Here is an 11,822-nt window from a genome sequence, read left to right as displayed (position 1 = left end):
CAAGAATATGTTTTTACTCGAGTGCATTAGATCAAGTTTTTAGTTTCCTTGAATTCATAAAGTTTATGGTACAATCCTACAATTCGATGCTCATTCGATTCTAACTCTGAATGATTTTCGATTTTAACAACTTTGCTGGGGAACAAGCAAGAAATCTCATTTGAAATTTCACAACCAACTTGAAGATTGCTTCCATCAAAGATAGAGCTTAAAACTAGCTCAAAAGATACAAGATTAGCCATTTACAACCTAACTACAACTCTACTGAAACTTGATGGGTACATAAAACATATTAGGAGATTGCTACTTGAACAGTTTTAGGCGTAGCAGGTGGGATCTTCTTAACAGTGACAGTAAGAACTCCATTCTCACATTTTGCTGAAATTGATGAAATATCAGCTTTGGCATCTTGCGGCAGCCTGAACTTCCTCATCATCTTCTGTGGTAAATTCCTCTCTAGCTTCAGATACTTGCATCCTTCCTCTTCTTCTTCACGCTTTCTCTTCCCACTTACCTTAATCACTAGTATATTTTCTTCTTCTACTTGTACCTGCATTGTGCATTCCCAATCATTTGAATCGGAATTTGGAATTCATCATATTCTTGTTAATGTACATATTTTGATTAATTTTACCTGAATGTCGGACTTGGATAAACCTGGAACATCTACGTAAAATATGTATTCCTTTGGAGTGGATAGGATATCTGCCAGTGCAGTATACACACTTTTATCCGTCGAATTCATGTCTCCCTTTCTCAATCTGCTTAATACTTTCGCTAAAACATCATCATCCACCAAATTCCCAAAACCGAAGTTGGTTATGTCTTCAATTAATGCCATTTTAAACTGAGTCTGCTCTAAAATTATCCACTTAATTGGTTAAATATATAAGAAACAGGACTGTACTAGTATTCAAATTAGAAAAATAGAACAAAAAAACCTCAAAATTGGATCACATAAGCTAAACAAATCCAAAAAACTATACTAAATTAGAAAATTCTGAAGAATAAATTATTTGCACAATTAATCAAATCATTTTATAATTACAAATATAATTAGTTGGAAAACAGTAAACTGACCTGTTTGATAGTATTAGCCGAAGGAGATATCAAATTAAATCAAAGAGTGGATTATAAAGTGAAAATGGTAGTAAATATATATAATTGGGGATAGAAAATTGGAGAACCTTCAGCAAGATTCGGTTCTATATTGTTCTGGATACATCTGGAAACTCTGGAGACTGATACGTGTCATCGGTTTCTTTTATTTTTAGCTTTAATTGGCAGGACAGCTTCTTTTATTAGAACTTCATCCTGATTGATTTTTCAAAGAAAAAAAATATCATTGAACACAAAAGAGACATCTTTCTCACAAGTTGGGCTCGTCATCAAATGAATTTCATTTCTTTGGTCTACCTTATATTAATAGTCAAGCCCAATATATATCTGCTTGGATAAACATGGATAATATATTGAAAGTTAGAACAAAATAAGCAAAAATGCATTAAAAGAAAATCCTAAAATAGATAGGGAGAAACTTAATTTTCAAAATAAGCACGTAAATCTCCAAACATAGGTTTGGAGGTTGTTCATTGTTACTAACAGCGGGCGATTTTTAGCATAACTTTTTAACTCAGTTTGTCTACTGTTACTAATAGCGAGCCATATGGTAACAAAAAATTTGATTAAGGTATATGAAATAACAACCTAATCACCCCTGTTAGTAAGAGTGAGCAATTCTTTGGCTGATTTTTTTAACTTGCTTGCTGTTACTAACTACAAATAAACTCTATACCTTAGGAAAGAGCTGAAGGGGCTTATTTTGAGAAATATACTTTTCCCATATCTAGTTTTGGAATATTTTTAGAAAAAATGCTTATGTTTTTCAAATTTTCTAATATATTTGGGTCCAATTCAATTATCTAACTTATATTCTCTCTTATTTACTGTTATTGTCTCATTTGATTTATTGATATTATTCACCGATCACTTTTAATTTGCATTTTATTTTTTAATCTTTAAGTTAAAACATAGTCAAGTAAGATCTTGTTTGATTCGTTTCGATAAAAATTTATTAAAATCAATATTTTTTAATTTTAATTAAACACAATTTGAGATATTTACAATTAAATATGTGTATTGATAAACGTGCAAAAATCAAATGAGACTATAATAGTAAATAAGGGTGACATTTTAAGCTTTTAGATCATCCTATTGTGAGAGATTATAAGTTGGTGATCATATTCGATTGCTTTGGTAGTCTTTCGCATATACTCTCTCTATCCCTTTAAGTTTACACCTTATCAATAAGATTGCAATTTAATTTTCTTCAAAATTGATAGAGTTTACTTGAGGAAGCAAAAGTAGATGCATGTATATTCTAATGTAGAAGCCAAATTTTTGTGTATGTCTAAAATGAATTTGTTATACAATATTTTTAGTTTGCATCCTTCTTCACTCTTTACAAATTGGGACTCTTTACTTTCCACTTCAATTAATTGCACTCTTTAACTCACACTTCTTAAATTTTAAGTTGGTGCACGCCATTTTAGTATATACTAAATCTATATAACACCTACTCATGTCAAATTTTCTTCTTGTTGTTAAGGTTCCTAGACCTTTCGAATTCTTCAATTTTTAACTTAGCATCCGGAGTTTCACAATGTGATTACATGTTCTTGGAGGACCCATATTCGAGTTAGTAGTGCTATCGTAATGTCGTTTTTGACATTTTATAGGCATAAGAAAAATCTAAAAATCGAGCCCCTTACATAAAGTTTCTAAACATAAATGTATAAGGCAGGAATAGAAAAATTACTAGACCAAATACTTGTCTGCATTATGGGGATGAAACACAAGGGGAATGGGGATTACATCAGAATGTTGGACAAAGAACTCAAAGTAACATCAGATGTTTGCATACTCCTAAAGGTGTGATTAATGATATTTTAGATGAGATTAAGATTTATTTTTTTTTATTTCTACAAATGCATTATGTGTACAGAAGTAGGATAGGAAGTTGATCAATTGAGAAGGAAAGTAGAGAGGGAAAAAAATTAAGATATTTTTCTCATTAACTCTAGCTTCTCCCTAATCACATTACATATGAATGTTTTTTTCATACATGAGATGAGACCCAGACACACTCAAGCTGGTATGTGGTAAAGACTGGTAAGAATTGCTAATAATCGGAGAAGGCGTGTCTTCAGTCTAAATTGACACTATAAGAACGCAACGGAGACACAGTCCGACCAGTAGCCACCAGCCTAAACCAATATTTAGTACAAACTAATTCCCAATAGAAATTGATACCTAGTGAGATGATTAACTATTAGAGTTCTGTACTCATTGAAAATTGGTACTCAATCAAATTGGTATGCGGTAAAAAATAGTAAGAACTGCTAATAGCTGGGGAAGATATGTCCTCATTATAAACTAGCACCATACACGTTCTGGCTAAGGCTGGTTTAAGATTTGGAGGCTCATGGCGAAACATTAATTATGGGCCCCTAACTATTAAATATAGTATTATGGGCCCTTAACTGTTAACAATTAGAATGTTGTTTTTGTAAAGGTTTTGGAGTGCCCTTCTTATCCCCTTATAGGACGACCTTGGGTCTGGCCAGTGTGGCCGCCAATTTAAATTCACTTCAATCCAAACTGATTTGCATTAAATTATGATACCCATAACCTAGATTCTATAGTAAGATCCATGGAACAGACACAATGTCTTAGTGCAACTCAAATTGCGGACCGCCAGACCCATTTATTATAGCTCTTGGTCTTAGGGGCAATTGTTTGTATATAAAATACGAGCTCATATTTTATACAGGATAAGTCCAAAAAAAAGCCTATTAAGTTAAACCTAAAGTCTTATCAAAAATAACTCTTGGGGGTAAATAAAATGGATGGATAATTTTGCCTCCCTAAGGCAATTCAAATTTTCTCTCTCTAAACAGTATCAATCCATCACATAATTTGGTTGTAGGAGGTACCCCCAAGGCCATTCCGAGGTTGTTGGTGTTATTTTGCTGAAATTTTATGTTTTATGATTTTCGACTAATCACTGTATTACCACCATAACCACCCAAAATGTACCATCTTCTTTAATTATTTTCTATTTTTACAGGAACAATATAAATATTTGCTATATCTAGATTGGTTCACATTAAAGTAGTATGGACCAAGTCCACACCAGATTTTTTTTCAAAACTAAAAGAGGAAAAAAGATACAAAGTAACTAATATTCCCTCCTATTCATCACAAGTGTTTCATTTGTTTTTTGAACACTATTCATCTCTTATTTTTAATTTGTATTTTTTATTAATCTATAAGCTAAAATATAGTTAAGTGAGATCTTGTTTGATTCGTCTCCATGTACGAAGTATTCATATTAGCTTTTAATAATGTTTAATCATGCACAATTATAAATATTAAGGATTGAATAAGTGCATCAAATAGAATGAATAAAACAAATGAGACACTTGTAGTAAATAGGAGGGGGTATAACCTTAAATAAAAATGAGTACAATTTAATTGGAGAAGGTCTTAAAAAATAACAGTTATTTGTGAAGTTAACAAATCACCCTTATATGGTAAAATTTAATAGGGTGAGAGTTTTGTTATTTTAATATGGTAAAATTTGATGATTTATAAATAACGAAATTGATTGATTAGGAATTTTTGATTTGATTGAGACATGACAAATAAGGAATCCCCCAAGTTTAGGCAAGTGGATGCAAAAGTTTGAGAAGGCATTGAAGATGTAAAAGAAGATGTCAAATCTGATTAGGTTGGATAAAAAGGATCCCTTCAAGATGTCGTCAACACAACAAGAGCGACAATTTGGGTATTCTATTGGTTATTATGTTCATTAGGATCGCATCAAATAGAAAAAGGGTAAATTTGTATTATTTTACTTTTAATATGATAAATATTATTGTAAATGAAGCAGAGATTAAATTAAGAGGATAAAATTAAAGGAAGGTAAAAGATTTAATTCTAAATAGAAACGTTTAAAATAAATCTGATAATTTGAGATTTACCTGATTTATAATCAAAGCAAATTTGATTTGACTTGACTTTAAATGAATTTAAAATTTTATTAAAATCAATATGAGTACAAGATTAAATTTCAAATCAACCTGATAACTCAAATGAATACTTTTAATTTTTACAAATTTGATGCAACATAATAAATATAAGCCAAAAATAAAAATCTAATGCAAATTAAAAATAGGCTAAAATAGTATTGTAAGCTAGGTAGCCACTTGGGTGATCCACTTGCTTCACTAAAAACTAAAAGTATGATCAGCCGTAATACACGACCATTGCCTTGCAAGTGCAACAACAATCGTATTCGTATGGGGGACAATACAAAAAAGCTGTAAATTGTTCTATAGAAGTATCCAGACTGACCCCCGTTATACTTTATTTATACTTCTATCACTCATTTACTATTTTTCATCAATCAATTTGTATTTATGATTCAAATTTACCAAAAACATTGTCCCAATTTATTCGTTTTTCTAGATTTTAACTATAAATTTAATTTAATAGTTAAAATTTTACGGTTTAAACTCAATATATGTTTTATATACTCTATCATAATGTAAGTATTTTATAACGTATATATATTGAGACTCCATATATAAATCATGTTTTCAATTATTCATTTGTGATCCTTGAATTTATGATAATAAACTTTTACAAAACTTATATTATGTTTTTATGAAAATTCAATAAATATGTTCTTGATACCCCATATATATTTGATCAATATATTTGTTTTTATTGTACTTATATTGTTATGTGTATAATTTTTAAAAAGTTTAATTTAATTTTCGAATGAATTTCTCCTATTTCGTGAGTTGATTGCATAACTAAATAGTACAATTTCTTACGTATAAACTTAATAAAAAAAGTTTGATGAGTGTGGGGATATTATTTTTGTATAATTGAATATAGAAATATTTGTTGGTAAGTTGAGCAAGTTGGTAGTAAAATAGATCTAAAATAGTATTACTTGCTTTATGAGTAGTTTACAACTAATACTATCTTGAATTCTTGATAAAATTGTCTTTATAGTTTTTTTATTTAAATATTTAACTCTGTCTTTTTAATTTTACTCAATCTCTTTGACTTTATACTATATAACTTAAAAAAATTAATATATTTATATAACTTAAAAAAATTAATATATTTAAATTATATGATGTAAATAAACTTAAAGAAAAAACAAATAAGTATTATGCTTGACATCCTGTTATTTGACTAAATAGAAGTGGTAATGAATTAGAGTCAAAACCCTTTCTTTACATGACAGTTGACAGTAACCACTTGGCCACCTGAACATTAGCTTGCTTTGCTCGTTAGTAGAAATTTCATAATCCATACAGCCATACATGCATTCCCCTTCCCCTAATCTTTAGTCTACATTATCATAAATTATTCATAACTTTATGAATTGAACAAATGCTGATCATCCTTCAACTTGCAAGTGTGCATTACTCGAATAATTTAATTTTTTATTGATTTTTCTATGATAATTTTCATTTTTAATTAATTAAGAAAAATTTTAATTTTAAGGTCACTTATCCTGGAATATTATTGCCTAGATGGTGATAGATTTTTTTGCAGGTTAATTGCTAAAAAAAAGAAAATAAAATAAAAAATCAAAATTATTAAAAATCAAAGCACTAAATTTACTTGATTTGTCTTTTATATATATTTTTTTTTATAATTTAATTTTGTATTTACTTTTTTTGATACAAAATGACTTATTGTATTGGTAAGAGGTTACCTGTGTGCATTAGTAAACACTCCTAATAATTGGAATTATTCATATTTAATCAAAATTTTGGATTATTGTAGGAAAATCACTAAAATGTTAGATTATTTTGGGTAATTTTCCTATATTAATATAAGCGTCATTTATAAATTATAGCCACAAATTTTAATATACACGGGTTATAATCACCAATTCACTATGAAATAAAAAGGGCAACTATTATAATTAACCATGTCACCGAATTTCGATCACTCGTATTATAATGAATTGCTAAACTCACTTTATGACCTAGTTTAGAAGGTCATTAATAATTGGAAAAATTGATATTAATAATCCAACATTTTACTCATTTGCTATGAATAATCCCAACTTTACATTATTTTTTAATAAACCAATGTTTGCCTTTAGTTTGCTATCAGCATACTAATAGGGTATGATGATAGCAAGCTAAGATCAAAGGTTGAATTATTATAAAATAAACGCTTAACTGATAGACAACCAAGAGCAAAGATTAGATTATTAAAAAAATAATTTAAAAGTGAAATTATTCACAACAGATAAATGAAAGATTGGATTATTAATATTAATTTTCCCTTTATAATTTTAGTTTAATTGGTTAAGCCACAATCCTCAAGACATATCATTACACTTAAAAAAATATCTTATTTATTTATGAAAAATGAAATAAAAGAAAAAAAAAATCCTACTTTCCATTTTTGTCCTTGCATAAATAATCCTTTCCATTAAAGTCCTAGATCTACATGATGTCCACCAATTTTATTGCAAGTGTGTTCACTTTGGAACCATGAAAAAGAATAGACGAACTTTCAATCTTAGATCAATGGAGGGCGAGGAATACATGATTTCGAGCAGCTTCCTTTGTAATTTGTATGATAGCTTAGTAGAGCTGAATATCACGTGGTCTATATATACTATACATGTTTATCATAAAAGTATATTGGAATTGGACCACTGAGCCATCAAATCTTATTCACCTTCAATATTTTCATACAATATATTTTGTTTTTGAAGATTTTCATTGGTTTTAGTTTAGTTTGCACCCAATAAGTATATATTTCCTTTTAAGTTTTAAATTCAAGGCTCCATATGCCATGCTTTATTTGGTTTTCAGGATCCCTTTTGTCTATTGTATCTAAATTTGTGATCCATTTTGCTTTCATCAAGGATATTTACACCATTTTTATAGTTAGTATTTTTTTTTTTTTAAATTATATTTATAATTAGTATTAACATTATTATGTAGTTGTTGTGTTATTATTTTTGCCTTTGCCTTTACCTTTGCCTTTTTACATTGTATTTTTTTATTTGTTTTTACCTAGTTATTTTTATTATTTATATGTATTAATTTATATAGATGTTTTTGACTACTCTGGTTTTTTTTCTGAGGATTCATTTGTACATCTTTCTCGAGTTGAGAGACTCTTTGGTCGCACTCTCCTTTATGGGTATTAGTTGTCGTTTTTCTTTCCTCCCTGGACTTTTATCGTAGTTCTTATGAGTGAGATACACTGGATATGATGATGATGATGTAGTCTGTGGTGTTAGGACGATTATAGGTGACTTGGTTCACGAAGTAACGGGAACTTCATTAAAGCAATTAATTGTGTTAGCTAGTTTGGTAAGACAAGGGTCATCTGCTAGCTTGACATTAGTTAGAGAAGGATAAAAGTAATTTAGTACCAATAATTGAGCAATCAGTTGGTGTAAACATTGGAGAGCAAGGGTATGAGTCAGACTAAGATATATGTAGGATGGCAAGAGGGAGTAGAGGACCATTAGACACGTTGATCACGCAAGTTGACCAACTAGAAGCTCCGAGGCAGCAAGTGCTTATACGAGCATCATTTGTGCTTGAACGAGCACAGTTGTGCCAGCAAGCTTCCGCCTATTTCTATTACATTGGTTGTTTTTTGGAGTTGTTTTTATGTCTTTACCCAATGCTTCCCTATATATATACCAAACTCCTAGGTTTGTTAGTCAGAATTGTGATTTTATTGAGCATATAACACAGACTATGAGGAAATATAACACATATATAAGTTGACTTATACCTATAATAAGTATATCCAATTGGCCATAAGAATAGAAATATATTTAATGTATTTTCAAGTGGACAAACATAGATGAGAAAATTTTATCTATCATAATATAAAATTTTAGGGGGATATATGGGGAGGACATATATATCACACCGGTCCGCTTATTCAGTCATCTCTACTAATTAAGAACATCATTAGAGCCTAGCGAAGAAGAAATACACAAAAACATTTATGCTTTGAATTTATTATATACTTTTTATATTTTGAACCTAAAAAGATCGAACAAGTTTTATATGAGAGCATTTTATTATGAGATGACTTATATGATAAGACGATTTTTTTTATTAGTGATCATGTATGGTTATAATTAATCATTTTAATATTGTAAATTATCAGTCTAGAGTTTTAGGTGATCACTTTAAGATTACAAGAGATTACTTTTAGGTTATAAATAATCATTTTAAAATTATAACTGATTATTAGAGTTGTCTTATAAATTTTGTAGACCCTTCAATTTTTTAAAAAAAAACCAAAATACTAAGTATATCATAAAATTTATCTATTACATAAACTTACTATATAAGTAGTCAACATAAAAATTATTTAAATTGAAGTAAAGTTTTAGAAAAGAGATAGTATAGCAGAAGTTTTTCCTCTAAGTTCATAGATTTTAAAAACAATGAATAAAATAAGTATAAAAATAGATTTCTATTAAACTACTCCCCGCTTTGCACACGATAATCGACGGTCATGGTGATCGGTGATCACTAAAGACTAAGGTTATAACTTATACGTCATCACTATAAAATTATAAAGTGTTCACTATAAAAATTATAATTGATCACTCTAAGATTTAAGTAAACACTTTAAGGTTAGAAGTGATTATTTTCAGACTGTAAGTTTATATTGAATCAACCCAACAAAAATGATCTCACATTTGGTAATTTTGAAAAAAATATTAAATTACTCCCCCACGTTCCTTGAAATTTTCCTCACTTTAATTTTTATTCGTCCCATCAAACTTTTTTCAAGTTTATTTTTGGCTATAATCCATATTTTTTTTTAAATTCTCATTCATACGTTTAATTTACCTTTTCATCTCATCCACACATTTCTTCAATTATCTCTAATTTTCTTGGTTTTCCTACTAATTACATATAGAGTGAAATGGGATATAAGAACTAATATTTGAAGTGCCCTTAACTTATGAGCCCGATCAAGCGCTTGTATATGCTCAGAAATATCCTGACTAGAGGAGTTTGACAGGGCGGGTCAACTTAACGGGTCAAGAGTCATGTCATGTTTTAACCGGTCACTAAATGGGTCGGGTAAAAAATGGATAAGGCCACTAATAGGCCTTGGTGTAATGGGTCGGGCCGGGTTGGATAATTATAGAAGTTGGTTGTCAAGAAAATTTTATCAGGCCACTAAACCCATCCTTTTTACCCATAATTAGTTATTGTTCATTGCCTTTAAATATTCCTCTTTACTTTTATCTTTATTTTTAGTTATTTGTACGTATTCTATTTATTCTATTTGTAAGTTGCATGTTTATCTCTCTTTGAAGACCTTTTTCGAGCCGAGGGACTCTTTGACCGCACTCTCCTCTATGGGTATGAGCTGTTGTCGTTTTTCCTTTCCTAGACCCTAACTATAGTATTCTATGAGCGGGATACACTGGGTATGATGATGATGGATGTGAAGAAAATTTTATCACTTTTATTTATATTTCTTTATGATAATAATAATAATAATAATAATATTATTATTATTATTATTATTATTATTATTATTATATATAGGTGGGTCAACTCAACGGGCCATAAAATAAATTAAAAAAAACTATCATATGAACTTTTAAAAATCGGGTGAAAGTGAGTCAGGTTTAAACGGACTTTGACCTGTCCTATCCCGTTTTAAATTTGAAATGACCATTCCTATTCAACCCATTTAAATTTTAACCCGAACCGACCCGTTGAACACCACTAATCCTCACCGACATTATTATACAATATGGTTATTATATGCTCTTGATATAAGGGACACGTTACCCTTAATATTGTATTTTGGGAACAGAACTCCTACTATATGTTCATAGGAAAGTTAATTCTCATGGTATCATCCATATAAAAAGGATTTTTTTTAAAGTCAATAAGATTAGCAGTTTTACCGAACGTTATCACAGGTAGCAATTTGGTCTTGCTGATTTTCTTTTAAATTTTCTTATAACCAAATTGTCATTTGAGATGACAGTTTGGTATGACACATTTTTTGAAAAAAATTATAATTAAATACCAAAGCGTTATGTCAGATGACAGTTTAATTATTAATGAAAATAAAAATATCAAACAACTTACAATGTAAACAATCACGATAAATAGGGAAAGCCGGAAAGCAAACCACATTTGAGTTGACGGTTAGGTAATTAAATATTTTATTATATTATTATCAAACTACCATCTAAAATGACAATTTGCTTTTCAATTATTTTTTTATGATTAGTACACCAAATCAAATCGTTTCCTGAGATAATGGTTGGATTTGATTCAAATCAAAATGCTATTTCAAGTAGTGATTTGGTAAAAACAAATTTTAAAAAATAAATTTGTTATAGACATAAGTGTTGTAAATAAGTTTCAAAAGGCATTATTTGGGGCAAACACTCAATTTAAGGAAATAGTACATGCAATTAATTTAAAACGTATTGTGTTCTTTTACAAGTTATTTTATGATTTGATAACATAAGATTGATAGTCTTAATTTTAAAAATATTTACTACAAATTCATCCTAAGGTTTTGAGATATGATTATGGAATATTATTATTATTATTATTATCTATAAAAGATGTGCACATAAATTTATTATTATTATTATTATTATTATTATTATTATTATTATTATTATTATTATTATTATCATCATCACATATATATTAATAAAAATGCTGAAAAATGAGAAATGTCATCATTAG

General features: G+C 29.0%; 1 protein-coding gene across 2 annotated transcripts; it reads right to left on the bottom strand.

Annotated features, from left to right (window-relative positions):
* Window positions 1-29: 29 nt before the first annotated feature.
* LOC130813793 (17.4 kDa class III heat shock protein) lies at window positions 30-1,352 on the bottom strand. Of its 2 annotated transcripts, none has more exons than XM_057679675.1 (3): window positions 1,081-1,352; window positions 635-858; window positions 30-550 (listed from the first exon to the last, which is right to left on the bottom strand). In XM_057679675.1, exons 2-3 carry the CDS (start codon window positions 839-841, stop codon window positions 293-295), a joined length of 465 nt encoding a protein of 154 aa, XP_057535658.1. In that variant the 5' UTR covers window positions 842-858; window positions 1,081-1,352; the 3' UTR covers window positions 30-292. The 2 variants fall into 2 exon arrangements, with proteins under 2 accessions (XP_057535658.1, XP_057535657.1); XM_057679674.1 differs by having other exon boundaries at window positions 635-853; window positions 1,081-1,348.
* Between the last annotated feature and the right edge of the window lie 10,470 nt (window positions 1,353-11,822).

The sequence above is a fragment of the Amaranthus tricolor genome, chromosome 5 (genome assembly GCF_026212465.1).
Source record: "Amaranthus tricolor cultivar Red isolate AtriRed21 chromosome 5, ASM2621246v1, whole genome shotgun sequence".
In the NCBI taxonomy this organism is placed as follows: domain Eukaryota; kingdom Viridiplantae; phylum Streptophyta; class Magnoliopsida; order Caryophyllales; family Amaranthaceae; genus Amaranthus; species Amaranthus tricolor.
The sequence above is the reverse complement of the archived record's forward strand: the minus strand, read 5'-3'. Positions and strand labels throughout refer to the sequence as shown.